This window comes from Sturnus vulgaris, chromosome 25, assembly GCF_052056855.1.
Source record: "Sturnus vulgaris isolate bStuVul1 chromosome 25, bStuVul1.hap1, whole genome shotgun sequence".
NCBI classification, from domain to species: domain Eukaryota; kingdom Metazoa; phylum Chordata; class Aves; order Passeriformes; family Sturnidae; genus Sturnus; species Sturnus vulgaris.
In genome coordinates, this window is record NC_142267.1 from 3,874,859 (window position 1) to 3,896,135 (window position 21,277).

Below are 21,277 nucleotides of genomic sequence, written 5' to 3' on the forward strand. Positions count from 1 at the left end.
ACAGCTGACTGGGTTCAGAAAACCAACTTCTGTGAAATCTCAACCGTGACTGTGCTGTGCTGCCTTCAGAAGCTACGTGGAACCATCAAGGAGTTTGCCAAAGACTTGCCCCCAACAGCTGCCTGACTGTCCTTTGCAGCCAGAAAAATAACCAAAGTTCTCCAGTGCTGCCATTTCCCCAGAAATGCTTTGGAAGTTCCCAGCCACAACTGTGCAAGAGTTGGACCTGATCTGAAATTGGTATCTCTTGTGTTTACAGCGTGCCTGCAGTTCAACTGGACCTCTGTGGACTGCGTTCCTGAAGCTTTTATGGGAGAAATGGTGCACTGTCAAGTGAACTGGCTCTTTTTCACAGAGGTTCAACACTAATCAATGTGACTGACTTGTTCTGTCCCCTTTTCGGATTTATCCCAGTGGATGGTGTCCAGCACGTTACAATATCAACAGAGAGAAATAAAAAAGTAACATCTCCATTCTTTTAGTTCATCACTTTCAGCCATGTATAATTATAGTTTAATTCAGAACTTTATTTTTTCATTAAAACTTTTAATGAACCATGTTTTTTTTCTTAAATGTGAGACAAATGAACAATGAGTTTGTTATATTCCAAACTCAGGAGTCTGCTGTTATGATTTATTGGTTTGTGAACTGTTGTGCCAGGCAGCAGGAAGACTTGACACTTGAAGTGCTGTTCTCAAAACAATACACTTGGGGATTGGAAGAGCTGGCAGATACCGCCTTTCTATGGAGCAGCTGCTCCTTGCTAGCCTCTGCTTAGAGTGTGGGACATGGTGATGGAGCCTTGTGGCTGGGCAGGGTGGGAGGGTTGGGAGGCAGGCACAGTGGTCGGCCTGTGCCAGGGGCCTGCTGAAGGGTGCAATGACTGAGCTCAGGGACAGGGTTCAAGCCAGGATGCCGATGGTGTCGGAGTGCACAGTCCTGGCACCAGGTACTGCAGCCTCAGAAACAGCCTTGCAGCAGCACTGCATTCCCTTGCAAGGACTGGAGGCTTGGCCAGATCCAAAACAAGCTCCTGTGAACCCTCTGGGAGCTGTGTTGAAAGAGAGCTCCCTCCCTCCCCATCACTGGGCAGCACTGAGGACTCCAACCATCCAAGAGCTGCTGGAGCCTTGGTGCCACCCTGCAGCTCCTGTATGTGCCACAACCCTGCATGTACTGCTGCTCAGCCAGCTGCCATCAAAGCAGCAGCCTGAACACCTTGGCAAACTGAAAAGGTGGCTCAACCTTTTGGAAATGGCACTAGGTTTCACTGGAAGCTAGGCTGGAAGCTCAGGTCTGCTTGCTTAGAGCTTTTATTTTAATTCTGTTGGTAATTTTGAATTATATAGAGTCATAAAAAAAAGTCCCAGGGGAGTTGTGGCTGTAAAATGGCAGCTGCTCACAGCAAGAATATGGTGGTGAAGGCTGTGGTTCTGCAGTGGGGCTGTTCTTAACAGTTTTGGCAAAGCTCGACACTGACAGAAAACAAGGAAGAAAAGGAGAGGGTTGGGGAGACTGACCCGAGTGTCTGGCTCTCAGGGATGCTCTTGTGCCAGTCTGTACAGGCTGAATCCTCACTTCTGACCATACACCTCACACAGTGACATCAAAAAGGAACTGAAGATTTAGATTTCTGCAGTCCCACCCAGCAGAGGTCAATAAGCCGGATGGGATGGAGACTGCTGTTAGGTTTACAAAACCTGCAACCCTTGCCTTCAAGGGGTTTCATCTCAGGAACTTCCTACAGATGCAAAGGGAATGGGAGCTGTTTTTCAGCTGAATATAATTTATTGCACATTTTACATTTAATTTCAGATCGACAGAATATTGGCCATAAGTGAAATAAAGCCCTGCACCCGGAACTAGTCACAACTGAGAAGTTTTGGTTTTAATAAAAACAAATGAACACCCCTTCATAATATCAACTTGTTTTTTACAGGGGAAGGCATTTCTTTTGGAAATCTCATTCTCATTGTGCAATGACCTGAGCACAGAGAACCACAGCTGCCCAGAACAGGGCCCAGATCCATATCAGGAAAGGAGTTATGGCAGGAGTTGTCAGAAGCAACTCTGCACTGCCAAGACATGGGTGTTTTCCCCTCTGCTCTCACCCATCAGCAATGAAGGCTGGTCTGGACTTAGCCAGAGCAAAATTATGACCAAGAACAGCCACCACGATTCCTTGTCTCTGCAAAAGCCTCAGATGTGCTGATGTACTCAGTGTGTAGCTGTGTCACCAGCCCAGGACTGCCCTTCTGCTGGAAATCCCTGGCAGGGCTTCTAGGCAAGATAAAGCCAAGGGATCTATGCTGTAATAGCTGCTTTTCAGAAAGGGCAGATGAGTGTTTACATTTTCAGCTCTTTGTCCATTTGGCCTCTCTCCTCACTTTGGTATGGTTTACTTTATGAACTACATTTATTTTTGCTAGAAATAAATAAGATGTGAAGAGATAGTTGCAGCATCAGAATCAAATGAAATTAATTGCTGTCCTTCTCCCTCACTTGCTTTCCTCTTTTCTGGAAATCCTTGACAATACATGGTTGTGGGTGGCAGAAGAATTAATAAACCTAGGATACACCGTGTTCTTGTCTGGAAGAGCAGTGTTGGAAATGAGCAGCTGGACAGATTGGTACTGAAGAGGTCCATGTTAATTCAAAAGGCAAATTCATTCATACTTAAGCACATACTTTTTTTAACAAGTGCATTTCAAACACAGATTTGAGATTGAAACAATCACTGACCTCTCTCCAAAAGTATTTGCACAGAGGACTTCCAGGAGGTGGCCAGAGAACTGAAATTCCCCTCACCAGAAGAAGGTGTGTTACCTACCCCAGGAAGCACATGGTGAAGTGAGAACAACAGGTCTTCGTCCCTGCTGAGTGCCAGGAGAGAGGTGTGAGTGCAGGACGGGCCGTGGGCAGCTGAGGATGCCCGCTCAGCCCCTGGGCAGAAAGCACTGTGCACTCAGAGTCACGCTGCTTTATTGGGTACCGAGCCACAACTCAGATATTGCCTGGGAGCCGCCTGGAGCAGCAGAGTCTGTCCTTTTGTCCCTAACAGAACTGGCAGGACACCACCTGCTATACAGACAGTAAAAATAAAAAGTGTCTCTGTTCAAACTCGCAGCATCCGGGGGAGGTTTTGCACTTTCCGTTGACCCAGGTACCGTGAGAGAATCGTGTTCCCTGGATTAGCCATCGGCATCAATCCTGTGAGCTGTGGGGGAGAACAAGGGATGGACACATGCTGGAGCCCACCATTGTACAAGGACAGGCAGGAACATTTCTGGCTGCTAATTAGACACAACTCAAATACGCCTCCAACGCACTTCTGGAAGTTCTGTCAGTTGGATGTGCTGCTCACACTGGGCAGGGAGCTAGTCTAGGGCAAACAAAGGTCTGTGCCCTTGAGCCAACCCACCAGACCCCAGTTCTGTGTGCTTCACCACAGAGCTGAAGTAGTCCATTACTGGTTCCCCAAGGAAGATGCTGTGCTACTTACACTGCTTTGGTATCCTAAGGGCCTCATTGTCAGCTGACATCACTTGGTGCAGAACTCCTCGGAACTGATAAAGCACTTTCAAACTCTTCTCCTCACCCACACAGGGATCGTAGAAGCCTGGAAGCCCAGCCTTGAACCACAGAAGGACAGACTGAGCATCAGAGAATGGACTTTCAATGTTCTCCAGCTGGCCAAAAACATTTATTAGTGCCAGGACAAGGTGTCATTAAAAAAAAAAAAAAAGGAGTTTTGCTGCCAGCAAGGTGAGACACTGGGGAATCACCTCTACAAGTTCTCAGTGCATAAAAGTAAACCAGGGGTTGGGAAGTTTCTGGTGTACAGCCCCAAGGTCTGTAACACCCACTGTCCCACAGTGCAGACAGCAGCACTGGAAAAGCCCTGAGATACAGAAGTTCCTGGAAGTTTGTAATACTTGGTATGCAAATGGCATCTGTAAATTGATCCAGAGCCACTGCAGAGATCCCCTGGCAGGATACCACATGGTTCAAATGGAATTCTGGACCACACATTTGAGTCCCTGAATCTGGGCTTTGACAGAACAGCTACGTACCTTGGAGGCCTCTGTAAGGATGAGTTTAGAATCCTTCACCAAGCACTGCAGAGGCACAGTCACGTCTATAACCTTCACCTTCTCATTCTTCCTGCTGTTGTCATTAACGAACTTCCCATACCAGGCGTTCACTACAATCAGACCTGCATTTCCCAGGAAATCACAACTGTGATGGAAGGCTTCCACTGACAAAAAGACCATCCCAGACCAGCATTTTCTCTTGCTTTCAGTGAGATTTACTTCTCCTGGCCTGGACCGATGCTTCCCAACAAAGAACAACATTTTTATTTGGGCATTTGCTAGCAACCTTCAGCACTAGAATGGAGTGACAGGATCTCAGTGGCACACTGATGTGACATTCCAAGTGATTTCAGTTCACTTTGGAACATTCAGTGGAAAATTGCTAGTAACCACCAGAGATCAGATTCCTACTATGATCCAGGAGCAAACCATGTAAGCTGAACTTCAGACTACAACTTTTACACCTATTTATACACACACCTCTCTCCAGGAGAGAGGTGAATCCACACTGTTGTCTTCAGTCTGTTGATCCACTTCACACCATGTCCCAAGATAATATTCTGAGATCCCTCCTAAGCTCAGGTACCTGGAGCTGAGTCATAATGGGGCTCCCCTACTATATGCACAGCAGCAACTATGCTGCACTTCATCGGGAGTGGGAATGAAGAAACAACACCTTTGCATTGTTCCTTCTTCTCTCCAAATTTATAGAACAAGTAAATTATATCATCATCTTTACCCATTTTGGCTTCCTCTGCTTCAATTATCCTTCGGACTGACTCCTGCATTAACCGGACCTGTCACAAGTGGCAGAGCAGAAATCACAGAGCGGAAATGGTCAGATACTGTGGCCAAAGGAGAATGGTCCAGAGTGAAAAGACTAAGGGACTGAGTTACAAGAAAGACTCACTGCAGCTTCAGCCTCCTGCTTCTTCTGTAGGATGTCACTGGCTGTGCTCTCCCTCTGCTTCTCCAGCTCTCTGGCAGAAGGAAAACAACATCTCACCAGGAATACATGGCTGGGATTCAGGCAGAAGCTGGCAGGGTCTGCTTACCCACCCAACTACAACTGACCCACAACCTCACACAAATGAGCACGAGTGAGACTCCTCAGGAATGTGCAAGCTCACCTCTCCTTCTGTGCCCTGAGGTAGGGTTTGATGACCAGCCTGTGCATGGCGAAGTAGACAACGAGAGGTCCCACAGTGGCATAGAACACAGCGCTGGGAAGCAGCTGATCTGTTAGATGGACAGGGAAGAAGTAGGTCTGGCTGGCCCTATTCAGCCTGCAACAAAGAAGAGCAGAGGGATGGTAAGAGGAAAAGCAGAGCTGGATGTACTCGATGAAGTACACTTAGCAGCAGTGGGTGCCCATGAACCAAAGGGAGATGAATGAGGAGCTCAAAAAGGTGAAAGCCTGATAAACTGACAAAGCCAACGGCAAGAAAGGCAGCTGACACTAGCCAGAGCCAGACTCTGAAGTAGAAGCTTGTGACAGTACCTGACCATTCTAAAGTTCTTTTTTTAATCTTAGGAGAATTTGCTTGGTCATTAAATTCAACAGAAAAAGGGATGAACATCCCCATGAAAGAAGTGAAAATGCTTCTAGACAAAGCCTATGTTCATAACACCGGCATGGGCCTTCAAGGCAGGCAGAATATTTTTCTGATGCCTGTAACAATATTATTTTAGGAAACATGAGTTTCCTTGGGCCTGAAATCTTCAGGCCCTTCAGCAGCTTCACACCCCACCTGTAGCTGGCCCCAATTCAAGTGCACCACAGCAAAGGCACACTTAATGAGCTCTGTCACTCAGTGAACTGCACCTTGTTAATGGTACAATCATCTGCATTAGGTAATGGTAATTCCCTAATTCAAGCATTCACTTGTATACAGCAGACTACACATGGAATCCATCTCTACTAATATTGCAGAAATCTTCCATTCACTTACCAGAGTGCTCCAAATCTCACTTTAAGCTGTATTTATCAGAATATTCTGATGCACACACACAGACAGGTGGCTCAGGCTGTGAGTCACACCAGTGAATGGCACCCACTGCTTATGAGGGGCTTACAGCTTGTATTAGAGTTGAGGGCAGCTGCACCCTCTCCCAGTGATGTATCAATACACCTGTATTGACCTGGGACTGGGACCTTTCCACCTGAATACTGGAAATAGAATCATGGAGGTTATGGTCAGCCTGTGCAATAAAGAGTTGAGATCTTGAACTGACTTGATTTTCAAGGACACTCCTTGAGGAACACCAACGCTGACAGTGGCTCCTAAAACACTGTGTCGGGAAATCTTCCTCTCTGCTCCATACTCCACTATGGTCCCAAAGAAACCCGCCCTAGAATGACAGAACCAAGAACTGTTAAGACAGAGAAGACACTTGAATTTCTCTTTACTGAACCCAGTAATTCCCAAACAAGTAAAGCATAGAAATGCATCTGTTTGCAGCAGATGTTGGCCTCTGGAAGATTCACGGTATGAATCTATCTCCAAGGTGAGATTAGACTTTCCAGTTTGCTAAGTAGTAAACAAGAACTTCTGGCTTTCTTATTGGGGATGATATAGAGATATCATACACAAGTATTATAAGTTCCACTTAACTGCAGAGGCACAAAGGACCAAGCCTCCAAGACATTCACTTCAGCCTTTACCAGATTTGAAGCGTGAAAAGCAGGCTCCCAAAGGCCACAGAAGCATTTGGGTTGTGTGGAACCTGGAGACCTACAGCAGCAGGAGAGGACAGTCCTCAGGCTGTGAGCAATGTGAATTCCCTTCTGAGCACTTACTTCAGAGAACCTTTCACTCGTGTTTGATCCTCATCCTGAAACTTATGCTGGTAACTGACCATCACGAAAGAATGGGGGATTCCCAGCTGAAACACAAAGGCACAAATGTATCAAAACCTACCCTTGACCACAGCTGTCCCCCAAATTCCTTCCTAAACCCTGAAGCACTGAACACACAGCAGTGCTTGCCACTTACAACCTCTGCTGCTTGTGTTGTCCTGACCTTAATCTAAGCTGACCTTAGACAATGACAGTGCCAGGACCTGTGCTCTGCCAAACAGCTGGTTACCTACTTTAGGTCTAACATGAGATATACCAACTGCTTCCTTAACCTCTAACCCCAAGGAAAATACTGCTGGGACAGGAAGGTGAGGCCGCTCTCTCCCACGGGGCAGGATCACTGTCCCACCTGTGGCTCTCACCTGCATGGCCACAGTGAAGTGGCTGGTTTTGGTGTCCCGGACAATACTGGTGTTCATGGCTGACTGGATGCCCCACCTCCACTGCAAGTAGCCCATGGTGTTCTTGTCCAGGTTGCGGGCCAGGACTGTGGTGAGGCCGGGGCGGACCCCGCGGGATGAGAACTGCAGGGCACAGTTTGTGGTGATGAAACTAGAGAAATGAGGAAAAACTCATCAGTGAAAAACACGGGCTCCCAGGTGGCTTCAGAGTCCTTGCCCAGGAACTTTACCGAGTGCCCAGAGACAATTCTGCAAAAAGCACGATGCTCCAGGCTTTCAGGGAAAAGTAAAAACTAACTCAAACTGCCCTGAGCACAGCAGTGCTCAGAAGAGCAGGCTGTGCCCTGGTTTATTGTCTGTGCATGACGCTGCCCAGGCACTCAGCCTTCCCCTTCTCGCCCTGTGCAGATAACATCCTGGTCTCTGCAGAACAGCACACTGGGCTGCTGGCACAGAGCAGCCCTGCTACTAAATAATCCTTGAAAATCAGCTCTGAAAACCAGTGCTAAAGCACTCTCTGGGGAACAAGAATCCTGTACAAGCTCTGAGGAATGGCAGATTCACTAAATTCGAAAATATAAATAGAGGGAACCTACACGAGCTCCTATGATGCTCTGACATGTGGCTCCAGAGGCCTGACCTTGTATTCACCTTTGCAACCTGAGACCTCTATTCATTTGTGAACAGACAAGACACTAGTAGCAAATTTGCCATTATTTCCATAAAATATGACATATCATCTCCTGTTTTGCTGTCAGAAACTCTCTCTCAAACATGGAAACCTCAGAAGAGTTCCCCCTTTTTTGTTCTGTTCCCAGAGCAAACGTCTGTTCTCTGATTGAGATCCTGCCTCAAGTATGATGAATCATGACAATATCAAGTACAAATCTAAGGACGTGGAACATAGACCTTCCTTAAACTGGAAGTATGAAAAGGGAGGGCACCAACTCCCAGAAAGAATGTAGGCATTTTGACAATACAAGTATGACCTTAAGTCTAAAGCAAAAAATACCTTATTTTGTGGGACAGAAAACAAATCCAAAATTAATGTGGAAGAGAATTTAAGTAATTTAGTTCCTTATTGTGGAATACTAACCACTAGGCCATTTTTCTAATATTTACCATCTTGGTGTAAGATTACGAAATATCTTCAGCCCAAAGAGAGGTCCATGAAGGTCTCCAGCTCCAAACTCCAACTGTTGGAATGCACAGTGCCAAGTGTTAGAAGAAAACATCCTTTACAACAGTGACAAAGTATGTCACGAGCATAATTTTCATCACAGCTGTTTTACACATCTGAGTAACATTTACCACCTCTTTCAGCACCCTCCCTGTTCTGCAGCTTGGCATTTAGAAGAAGAAAAGGCGTCTCTCTGATTTGGAGCTCATGGGTAAAAAAATCTTTTGTAAAGCTACAGGTGACTGCTATTGGGATCTGCTTTGGTCACTCCAGGGAACATAGAGAAAACTCCTCCCTCACAAAATCCTAATGCAAACAAAAAGCCTCCAGTCCGTGCATCTGCCACTCTCCCAGGCTGAGGAAGCAGGTTAGCAGGAGCTTGTGTGCAAGAAGGAAGGCACAGGCAGCTGCCAGCTGTACCAGTGATGCCACAAGCACCTCAAACACAGCCCAGCTTGCAGGTGGTGCAACACGGGCCCTTCCAGCTGCTCAGACTTCATAACTGCTGGGGGGGTCAAACTATTTCCCCCATAACCTCTTCCCGTGCAAGCAAAGCAGTTTTGGAAGCAAAGGCCAACCATCACACTGCCCTAACAGGACTGCTCACAGCACTATGCCTTCAGACAGAGCAATCAGAAAGACTATAGATATCAGGTAACAAATCTGCCTGCACAAGTGAAGTCCAAATTGCGTGGCCAAATGGAGAGGGGAGAAAAATAAGAAAAAAGCAAGGTTTGGTCTTCCCTTTGTCTCTAATTCCTTTAAGAATTCCTTTTTCTACATTTTACAGAACATAGTAAATGAGAGATGAACCACAGCTAAAGTTCTCCCCCCAAAAATAGAACACCAGGTAATAGATTGAATATAAAACTGAATAATAGGTGTACTCTTACCTCTCCCCATCCCTTGGCAGATGTCACTCGTCTTAGTGCAAGATTAATTGATCCCCCTCCATTCCCATTCTGGGTGGAAAGGTTACCAGACAGTATTGCTGTATCTGTGGAAGTCAGGGGTGCCTGAAAAAGGAATATATTGTTTCAAATAACTCTGATCCCAGTTCATACATTTAGTTCTGCAAGGACATAAACACCACCACAGAGTGTAAATGGTTTTGTAGTCAAACATCAAGCATGGCAAGAAGTCAGATAATTCTTAAAGTACCAGACAATTGTGGCACTGTAATGTACCACCTTGAAGTCGACCTTGAGCTGTAAACCATTCTCATCTCTCTAGCAGACTAAATTTTTACAACTCTCTGAAAGAGGAAATGCTTCCCATCCTTTTCCTTATGCACATCCTCAAGACTGGGTGCCATTTGCTTTCAACCACTGAGCACACCCCGTTCAGTGAGACCTGGCCACTGATCATCTCCACTGGCAGGAGGGGCAGGACCACTGCAGCCCACAGAGCAGTTGCCCAAAGGCTACAGAGCCAACCCACCATTCTGCTGGCCCCAAGCTGCCTCCTCCCACCTGTGCTGGCCACTGTGTCCCTCCCAATCCCATTGAGAGTCCCTGAGCAGCATGCTCTGTGTTCTGAGGTGCTTCATTCACTCATGCCCTGCTTGCATGGCAGCGTTCACCCTCCTCACCTCGATGGACTGGGATATGTGCATTTTGTTTATCTCAATCTGGGGAAAGCTGCTCCCAGGCACATCTTCATATTCTTCATCATAGCGATCAAACAGGTCAGTGGCATCTATTCCCACACTAATTGTTCCCTGAGGGATGACAAGTGGAACAGGCATTTAGCATTAGCAAACATCTGGCATACACAGAACAAGTGGCTGAACCATCCCTGTGTATGATTACAGTTTTGTGCAGTTTTCCATTGTTCTGCAATTACTTTTACCACTTCAAAATGCATTTCCTAATGCACAAGACAGAAGTGAATGATTACAATATTTCAAAACAGCAATATAAATCATCAAACAATCTGGAGAAAAGGCAGTTTTTCAGCACAAACTCAACTTGCAATTCCCGGAGGTCATTTTTCTATTTTGACAGATTACAGAAGCAGGTAGAACACCTTTACACAGCAGGTTTCTTCTTTCCCCACAATTGACTGTGCTCTGTCAGTATTTAAAAGCTGAAATAATATATTCTAGAAATTGATTTTCTTCAATGGAACTTGGTCAGAAAACCTCTACAGGCTTCTTCTTACGAGTTACCTAAACTGACTTAGTACTCAATTGTATCATTCACTTGCAATTGACCTTGTTAGTAAAACATTTTGATTTCTTTTTCAAGTTTATATTTTGTGATCAGAAGGAAGGCTTAACAAAGACATATTTTTAGCAAGTGGTAAATATTTCCTTTCTCAGACCATAAAAATATTTATTCCTACAAAAAACTAGGCCACAGCACAATAGTCTGGCTACTTGCTGCTGTGCTCCCTCAGACTAACTGCAGGAGTGTGTTTCTTTGAAAAGACCACAATTAGGTACTTGTCTGGGTCATATAACTTCAAGAGGCTTTGGAAACCTTCCCTATGGACCCATCTGACAGCATCCCAGCTCCTATAAAACGTACGGATTGCAATAAAAACCCCCCTCTGTGTACAAGCAGCGACTGAACTCTGAGCAGTTTGTATATGGAAACTCAATAGCTGGGTAGCTACAAACCCCACCCACACCAAGGCCAAGCATGGCTGGAATAAGTCCTTATTTCAGTCTGAGGGAGCATTTTTCCTTGATTGCTCCACTCTAATCAAATGCTGGACCATAAATAAAGCAAGAATTGCAGAGTCTGACAGGACTTGAACCTTCTCTCTGCCTGGGCTCCCAGGCTATCTATTTGCTGTGGAGATTCCCAACCACTTCTCAGTATTTATTTTCTGATTATTTATGAAGCAAAAATTGGATAAATATTTTAAAACTGGAAGGCATTATTTCCAGTAGAACCTGGGAACAGGGGCTGTGCCCCAGCTGTTTACTAACCACCCTTGGCAGCTGATGATTTTCAGAACAATTACACTCACTGTTCTGGGTGGTGGCACCAAAAAACAGCTCCTGCCCTTTCTGCACTTTCAGGAACCATCTGCAAAGTCACCTTCAAGCAACTCCAGACCCTACAGCTTCTCCAGTTTCAGCCCTCTCCTATGCCATGCGGTTCCTTGAAACAAGGCCAAAAGAAGAGGGAAGTAATGGAAAACCTTTAACCACCCTGTAAGGCTGCAGTTCTGTGCTAGCAAACACCCATTTGGAGACCATCTTGCTGTACCTGGCTTACTGGTGCCACAGTGCTGCACCTTTTGAAAAGATGCACCAGGATTCACACACGTTCCTGAAATTCCTTGCACCTCCTTTCTCTAAAACACACTCAAAATATTAGGATTTCCTTTTTCACACGTATGAATTGTACAGCAAATACCCCTCCCAAGGAGAAAAGGAAAGCACCTGAACTTCTCCATGAAAATCCACAAGATTTGTTCAGAGAAAAGGAGCATCTCCTCGTTCCCTCTCTGCTCCCCAGCTGAGCTCCTACTCTTCTGCCTTTCCCTGAGGTGAGAGATGGACCCTGGGCAGACCCTCCACCTCCTGCCAAGCAGGTAAAGTCACCCTCGGAGGTCTGTGGATCCTGGCAAGGAAACTGGTTCAGGCGCAAGCACAGGAACAGCAGCAGATGGTAAAGTTAAAAATATTCCCAGAGAACGAGAGCACCCCTATGCCTCCGGATAATGGAGGGGACTGCTGCTGCTCCCAGCTCCCATCAGCCACCTGCTCTGACCACGGGAAATGAGGAGCCCTCCCCGAAGGAAGAGCAGCAGGAGAGAGCTGTAATGCCTGCTCAGGAGTCAGTGGTGCCTGCACTGCACTGCACAGAGCAGCAGCTCGGCAAGGCAGGAATGGCACTACAGAACCACCAGAGCTGGGATTAGCTTTTAAAATCACCTTTATTTGCCAGCTTGTGAAGATGAAACACACTTCACTGATAGAATTCGTAGATGTGCCAGAGGAAAATATGCTTCCTCCTTACTTTTTTCTGAGGGATTTACCTTCAGGAAGGTGATACCTGGAAGTTGTGCCAGGCTTTGCCTTGAGGGGACCTGCGTTCCTTACACATTGACCTTCCACAGCAGGACAATAACTGGATTTAATTTCTCCTAACAGGAAGCGGCTCTTCTTAAACCTAGTAATGAACTTTTCAACCCTTCTGCACATCTTTGAAAGCAAAAACAAAGCTCTAAAAGTAAATAGGAGACTCAATTTCAACCCTCCAAATTGCCTACATCTGGTTATTGCTCAACATTTCTGGTTAAAATGCTTTATTTTTGTGGAACTGTTTTATAGAACCGACAAAATGTTGGGAATTTTAAAATAACTTGCGCTCGTGTATGAAATGATCACAGCTGTGCTCCCCAATTCCACGGGAACAGTGCCTGGAGAGGCATTTCCATGGGCTGCCAGCGGGCAATTGCTGTAAACACCCAGATGGCTAATTTTATCCCAGGACACAGGCTGAGGCTCACAGTGCAGCTTGCAGCCACGGCGAGGCGCCCAGGGAAAATGTCACAGTCCTGAAGCAGGAGCAGCACAGTGGGAGATAACTGTGCCCCTCTCTGTAAACATCTCTCTGACCCTTCTCACCTGCACCTCTAGAAGGGAGAGTTTGCCCTGCCTGGCTTGTGGCACCCAGAAATCCCTTCCTGCCTAGAATAAAGCTGTCAACAGATACTCACACAACACTTTATGCTTGTTTACCCTTCCAGTACAAATCAGTTCTTACTGTCTATGCACTACCCACAACCTGGGGATCTGTACAGCCCAATTGCTTTGCTAAGAGCAGTGCAGATTCAAAGGTGGTGCCAAGGTGAACGTCTCAAAATATTACAGCTCTGCTTAAATGGATGTTTTCCTTATGATCCAATCCTAAGCACCACTGCAATCCCATATCTGTCCACTCTGAAGACATTGTGATTTTACACTAAGATATGAATTCATTTAGTTAATAGTAGATGCAGCTCTTGGATAGTGTTAGTCACTGCATAATAACCAAGATTTTTGTGAATCAACAAGCTTTGAAACTTCAGTCAGGGACCATCCTGACAAACCCCAGTTTTGCCTCACACACTCATCAAGCCAAGAGCCAGCAAAGACACTGCGAGTCTGAGCTAAGGATACTCTGGCCAATGGCCATGTCCATCTCTCCCTGCCATCCCAATGGTATTCCTGAGCACCTCTGACCAGCCAAGGTTAGCTGAAACCTGAGTCACTTGGGGTCAGAGTCTGCTGCTCAAACAGACTGAGATGGGAACAGCATCTGGGATGATTCCATCCTGAGGGTACAATCACACTTTCCAAAAACAGGCACTAACTGCAACACTGGCAGACCCCCAACCCTGTTCAGGTTGACTTTCCTCACTGTGCTGCTGCCCAGCTGGCTTAGGGCTGCCTCAGATTTGTTGCTGATTTCAAGCTGCACTTGAACAGCTCCCTGCATTGTTGTGACACTGCAGCAGTGCCAAAGGGAAAACCTGTCAGGTAACTGCAGTGAGTTACATTTTATTTAGAAAATTTGGAAAGAAAAAAGAAATTATAAATATTTCAAAGTTAGGCCTATTTTCCAGAAATTGCTGAAAAAGGTATTTTGTCCCAACATGTTTCTCGAGGAAAATAAGAAGATTCAGTAGGGGATTGTTCATAGAATGAGCTGTTTGCCATATATTATGCAGAGAAACTGCATATGCAGAAGACAGAAAGTCATGCAGCATGTGCATACACCTGAGGGGCTCCTTCCTACAGGCCCTCACCTAGGCTCAGCACACCCTGCACACTGGTGATAATAATAGACTCACTCCTGAGACCAGGATTAAATGTTTGCTTACCTTTGGATTAGTTCGCTGCTGCAGTCTCCTCTCTTCTCTCTCTCTCTGCAAACGCTCAAATTCTTCCCTGATTTCAGCTGCAGTTCTCTTTCGTTCCACAACCTGCTCAAAAAGAAATGAAAACCAAACAATTACCAGACAGAGGCTGCTCAGGGCATTGAAGTGCTGGGGGTCAGAGGCCCTTGGATGCAGGATGCACTAACACACTGCCCTGGCTGCTGAAAGCCATCCTGCACCAATTTCAATAGTCAGAGCTTGGAACGAAGCACTCGGGCCAGATCAAAGGGCAGGTGTGAGAGAAAACCCCATGCCTTGAGAGAAAGGAGAATGGATTTGTTATTTCTGTTCCTTTGACAAAACCAGAGCAAAGAGCTCTCCAACCACAACTACAAGACACTACAGTGCAGTTGTTACCCTCAGTGATCCATTAACTGCTCTACCAGGTGTGGACACAAAAACAAAAATAACTGAAAGTCTCTGGCCTGAGGTAAATTGATTCCATGAGAGTTGTGTGATTTTAGGCTATGCTGGTTCACAGCTGCTTACCTGACACGGCTCAGGGAATGAGGGTTTTACACAGCCCCAGTTTTGGAATGGATAGAAAGAGTATTGGATTTGGCTTTTCAAAATAAGATGAAGTCTGCCAAAAGCAGCTCAAAAACATCTGTTACATGCTGGATCTGCTCCACATTTCTAGCAACTGACTCCAAGTTTGACCTTGGTGCTGACCTGACCCAATACCATAGGATTCTGCTTCAAGCAGCACAGTGCAATCAGCTAGGATTGGCAGAGGCCAGCAAGGGACTCAAGAGCTGAACAGATATGAATGGACAAGTTCTGTTTCAAAGCCCATAAAACTCAACCAAAACTAAACCAAACCAAAACCACAAAAAACCCCAACCCACCCCACCCCAAAAAGCCCAGGAAGAAAAACTAATTTCAAACTCAGAAGCTGATCAATGCTGAAAAAAACAAGTTTCAGATGAAAAAGATGGGACTAGTTGGACAATAATGACACATTTGTCTCAGATAAAGATGTTGCCTGTCATGGTAATACCCTTCCAGGGAACTCTGAATGTCAGGTTTATTGTTCTCTTGTCAAGTGCAAAACCAAAGGGTTCTTTGAAAATCCATCATGGTGTTCCAGCAGGGACAGAGAGAGAGACAGAAATAACTGACCAAGGATGGCTTCAAACCAACAGGCATATATTACCAGCCAGGTGTCAGTGCAGCTGATAAAACAATGGCAAATAAAGGTGGGCTTAGTCAAGGCCACTGGCCATAACGTGCTCAATTTCTCTCACCTCCCAGCCTTCCATCTCCAGTCCTCTCCTCCCATATATGTCATAGATGGCTCTGGTCTGTGGATCACTAAGCACTGTAAATTGAAATCAAAAGAGAGGAGAGAACTCAGTTTTGGGTCTTCTCCTCAGATTTCAGACCAAAACACTCACGATATTTGGAATTCAAGCACGGATCCTGGAAACATCTTGTTCTACAGTTGCACATTAACCCCTTTGATGCTTCCACGTGCTTTATTGAGAAGACATACTGACTTTTCCCCCTAAGAAATCCAACTTTTTTCTTCTTCTTTTTCTAAAACAAGGAAGTGGAAAGAAAACAAGAGACATGCAGCCTAAGTGAATGTGCAGGGCGGGTTTCTAACACTGCTTTCTTTGATGGTGATACAAGCCCTCTAACAAACATGGAGATTATGAACAATTTGGCCAGAGCAGTCCCTGGGTCCTTCCTGGGATTGGCACACAGTTCTGTCTGGCTTTCAAAGCTCTGTGGTGCTTCCTTTGATTTTCCTCACCATCCATGTCCACTGATCCTTTCCCAGCTAGTCCTCACACATGGTACATGCCAAGCACCAACAAAGCAATTTCCATGAGGCAGTTCACACTTTGTCAAACATCAATAAGGGATAATTGCAAAGGTTTGTGCAGAATCTTAACATCCCAAAATGTCACCCAACACAATGGACAACACAAAATACAACAGGAAACTGCAGAACAATTACTTTAGAAAAAGACTGGGCACAGAATTAGGAAGAGTCTCTAAAGGGTAAGGCATATTTAAACGCATAAACTCCTATAACACACCTTTCTGTAAGAAAAAAATAAATCAAAAAATCATCACTATTTCCTCCTCCAGGGTTCCAAGACCAGCTTTATCATTATCATGTATTTCTTGAGGCTGTGGGAAAACTGATATGTCCCCAGGGAGCTGGGGGAGTAGAGTAAGGCAAAAAGAGAATTATACTGGTAATTGAGTTTTGGTCTGAACAAGTGGAATATTATTGGACTTGCTAAATGTCACAGGCAGACACTGCTTTTTATGAATTCTGATAAAATGAATCTTTTGTTGTGTGATGCTAAGAGATGGAAGAGGAGAAAGAGAAAATAGGCAGGAGGTGGAGTGGCTCATTTTCAAGATGTCAAAATTCTTGCCTGTAACATACTACACTCACATTTGGTACTAAACGAGCACCAATTTCCATGTTCATTGCAAGGCAGAGCCAAGAGCAGCCAGAAAATTCAAAGGGAAGCTGCTGCCTCTAATGTAAGGCCACTCACCACACTAAAGTGAAATTACTGAAGCATTATGAGTTTTTGCTCTGCACGTCATCAAGGTCAGACTTTCCCTGCTCTGCCAGCCAAAGCTTCCACATGTCCCAACACCTAACCTAGGGACAACAGGAAAGACTCCACACATGCTCAAGTCCAACTGGAAGGACCAAATGCTTATCAGTCAAAACCAGAGGTCTAAAAATATTCACTTATATTTGAGGTTGACTGGCGGAATATTTATTCAGCATTTTGGTTTAGCTTCTCTTTAGGTTCCAGGACTGGATGCACCAGGTTTATAACATGGATGACTCCTACCAGCTTCTAATCCACCTGCACTCCAGTTGCAATTTGCACACTGGGATTTAAGTAAATTTCGGTTTAATTCAGAGTATTTGAAAAGGGCTTTGGCACAAGAATAATCTCTAACTGCTGTGAATCAGTTGTCCTCCTCTCAGTCTGAGCACATAGAACTTGCTGGAAATTGAGACCACAGACAAGTGACAGGGAACAGAACCCAGGGATGCAGCAGTTCATCAGCACAATATGAAATTGTCTCTCTGTTTGAAGCTTTTCAGTCTTATTCTCCTATGGAAGAGGTCTTCACAAGTAAGGGAAGTGATGAGAAGATGAAGGTAAGACAGACATCTCATTCCCTGCAGCATTCATATTGCATTTCTCCTCTGACTTATGGTACAGAAGCAGGAAACAGCATCGGTAAGCATCAGCAAATTTAATTATTACTTTGTAAAAATAAAGAGCTTCAAAAAGCTCTCCCAGAAACCCCCTGCAGAGCTCAACCTCCTCCTGACCTTCATACGCTTGGTGGACAAGGTTGAAGAGCCGCTCCGCCTGGGTTTTGAGCTCGGGGTCGCGGTGCTTGTCGGGGTGGTACAGCATGCACAGCCGGCGGTACGCGGCCTTCAGCTCCTCCTGGGAGGCCTGTGGAAACCACCAAAAATGATCTCAAGGACAGCCAATGCCACTTCCAAAAGGCCACTCTCAAGATCAGCCCTGAAAGGGAAGTCTGTCAGCTGTTACACTGCACTACTTTGGCCCCAAATCAACAATGGATTATTGCTTCATTACATAAGTGAATAAAATATTCAATTATCACACCAGGATTGCCCACATTATTTGTAGTGCAACAAGGGACCTTGACAGCTCATCAGGGTATACTCAGGTATAAAAAATTATGTAAAAACCCCACCACCCAAGCAATCTGTGTTCAGACTTTAGTTGTATTAGGCAACTACTATTCTCTCCAAATCAGAAGAGCGAGAAAAAGCAAAGTCGCCTCACATAAAAATACATAAATTCAAATATGTACAACAAATTCTACTCATATTTTAATCTTAACCCTCAAAGAGACGCTATAACTGTCCAAAAGCACTGACTTTCCACAGCTGTAGAGGTAAGAAATATAAAAACAACGGTTCTACAGTCATCCCAGCACCCACCTTGTGCTCCCCAGTACCCCGTTCTGCTCCCCATCAGGGAGCAACACAGATGTTGTGCTGCAAAGGAGGAAGGTGCATCATCTGTCCTTAAAGCCACAGATAACCATGAGAACAGTGTGCCACCAAACACATCACGAATGAACCTGCTTTGTCCTTTACTACAACCGCCCTGGGACCTCAGATGGCACCTGGCCTCATTCCAAGGACATAGATGGCTCTTTCAGAATCAATAGAGGGAAAACCCTTGCTCCTTCCATTATCATATCCCAGCAACGTTATTTTTGGACTTCAGAGAGTCACAGTAATCTCCTCTTTCTCACCTCACCCTGCTACATTCCTTGCATTGCAGCTCCTGCCCATTTCTTAGAGATTGCTGAACACCTACTTTTTAGAAGTGCAGGTGCTAAAATCAACCAGAACTTCCCCCAGGCAGAGCTTGAAAAAGCCCAACTATCCAGTTCCCAAACTGTCCAGGCAAGAAGCAGTTCCTGCGCACAGGAAACCATTCCTGGAAGAATGCCCAGAGTAAAATAACCAAAACCTGATGGTCCAGGCTGTTCCTAGGGGCTGCCACAGTCAGGACCCAGTGCAGTCAGTGAGGGGGGCACTCAGACAGGAGTGGATTTACAGGAACAAATTCCATTTATTGTTAACACCCTTCAAGAAGCAAAGCTGTCACAGGTTCCCAGCTTTCACTGGGGAAATAAAGTTCCTAAAAGGTAATTTCTTAAAGTAACATCTTTTTTATCACTTGTGGCAAGGAAGGTTTCCATCACAGAAACGCTCTCCATTGTGTCACAATGCTAGGAATCTATTTGGATTTGAGGACAGCACAAAATGTTTTTTCTGCACGTTTGTGTTGTTGATTATTAATGTTTTGAAATGACATGGCAAAAGAGGAGCTGCCAAATTTGCTGGTCCCAAGACAGTAAGGACAGCTACAATTAGCTTTTCTCTTTTTACTACCTTGTGCTTTCTTGGATATCAAATTTAAACTCGACTGGGAAGGCAGGGGAACATATAGGCCCAAAATGGCATTTTTAAATCAAATTAATGATAAATGGTTTAATGTGCTATTGATTATATAATAGAAATGAGCAGGTTCATTTTTCATAACTGCCATGTTCAATAAAATGTTAGATTGGGCATTTCATCATCACTGAGTAGTTTGGGTCATTGGTTCAATATTCCACAAGCAACAGCCTCTTCAAAACCACTAAAGAAACCCTGACATAATTTTTAGACTGCCAGGAAATGTAGTCACAAATAATCGCATGTAAGTTACATTTTTATTACCAAAACTCTAAACATTAAGAGAGTGCCTCATTTAAGATCTCAAACACTGCACCACGTTTTTAGTAGACCAACATGTCCAAAAGATGAACCATTCATACACACAGAGAGCAATTCCTGCTCACAGAATCCTGCCTCCATGGAATCACTGCAGTTCCAAGCTCAGCTGCCACACCACCCTGTGCTCAGCACCCAGACATGCTGCTCATCACATCCACTACAGGACAGCACTGCTGAAGATAATTAGCATGGGGCAATTAACAAAGCACGAGTTCCTCTCTGTTGGAATGACTCCCTCGCAGACCCCTTTAATTCAGTTTCCAGCTTCTGGCTGTACAAAACCTGAATGTCCTGCTCTGGAAGCCTGGCTAAGTTAACCATTAAACTTCCCCCAGCAGTCACAACCCTTGCACGGTTCCCACCTCTCGTTTTAACCTCTGCACGCTGCTGACGTTTTGGAGGGGAATTACGAAAGCTCCCAAGGAATGTACAAGCATGACCCTACCGGCTTTGAAACAGATGAGGGCTCGACATTTTTTTAAAAGGAGCTCAGCATCATGGAGATCTGCAAGCAGCGTGACCATCACACGCTGTTCCTTCAGGAGTGCAGCAGATACTCACATATGAGACTCAGCTCAGGGACTGACAGGAGTCCCAAAGGGAATTCTTCCAAGATATCAGACTGAATCGCTTCCAAGTCTGGATCTCCTATTGCACGCAGTAGTGGTGGTTCAGTACGAGCCTTGTCCAACTAAAATGGCCACATCCAGGCTGATGGATTTCATGGGCTGTTTATACATATTTATACACACACAAATATATATATGTAACAGATCTGTATTGCAGTTGCATTTGCTGAAACAAACTACAGCACAGTTCCTACATCCAGATCTTTTGAGAACTTCCTAATTATTACTAAAAAAAAGCAGCTGCCTCCCAATAAGTTCCAAACTGCTCTGGTGTAACAATCTGCACCAACTGATATCCATCTATTCTTAAAAGTGAAATCAAAGACGGTCGATCCTCCCTTTTCGGCGGGAAAAAATGTTTTGCAAAAAAAAACCTGGCTGCTTCCAAGTTGGAAACGTTCGGGAAGCCTCCACAGCCGTGCCCGAGGGGACCCGGTGTATCCCGCGTGCGCGGAGTTGCATCAGGAGCGCCCGGGAGCGCCCAAACCGCCGCAATTCGGAACAAACCACGCATTTCTCGGCCTTAGCCGGCGCTCACCCTCCGCACTCAACCGGGAACCCTGCGGCCCGGCCCGAGCTCTCCCGCCCCGCCGCCGACAGCGGCAGCGGCGACAGCAGCCCGGCCCGCGTGGAGGACACGCCGCAGGGGCGCCGCTCCCGCCTCGGCGGGCACGAGGGTCTCACCCCGCCCTGCCCTGCCCTGCCCCGCCCCGCCCCGCGCGGCCCCGGCCCCGCGCGGCCCCGCGGCCGCACCTCGCGGCGCACGTTGAGGAGCCCGTAGTAGTCCTCGTTGTCCGGCGCCTCCTCGCCCAAGGCCGCCGCCATCGTCCCGACCTCTCACCCCGCGCCGCGCGCTGTGGCGCCCCCCGCCGGCCCGGCGGCCCGACCGCCCGCGCAGGCGCGC

General features: G+C 45.9%; 1 protein-coding gene across 1 annotated transcript; it reads right to left on the reverse strand.

Moving 5' to 3' along the window:
* Positions 1-506: 506 nt before the first annotated feature.
* On the reverse strand, positions 507-21,266 carry DNAJC11 (DnaJ heat shock protein family (Hsp40) member C11). Its single transcript, XM_014883918.2, has 16 exons — positions 21,127-21,266; positions 17,744-17,873; positions 15,666-15,739; positions 14,362-14,463; positions 10,127-10,255; positions 9,429-9,551; positions 8,478-8,551; positions 7,317-7,506; positions 6,895-6,980; positions 6,330-6,446; positions 5,225-5,380; positions 5,005-5,074; positions 4,834-4,891; positions 4,074-4,216; positions 3,503-3,632; positions 507-3,217 (listed from the first exon to the last, which is right to left on the reverse strand). The coding sequence occupies exons 1-16, from the start codon at positions 21,196-21,198 to the stop codon at positions 3,192-3,194; spliced, it is 1,680 nt and encodes a 559-aa protein (XP_014739404.1). The 5' UTR covers positions 21,199-21,266; the 3' UTR covers positions 507-3,191.
* Between the last annotated feature and the right edge of the window lie 11 nt (positions 21,267-21,277).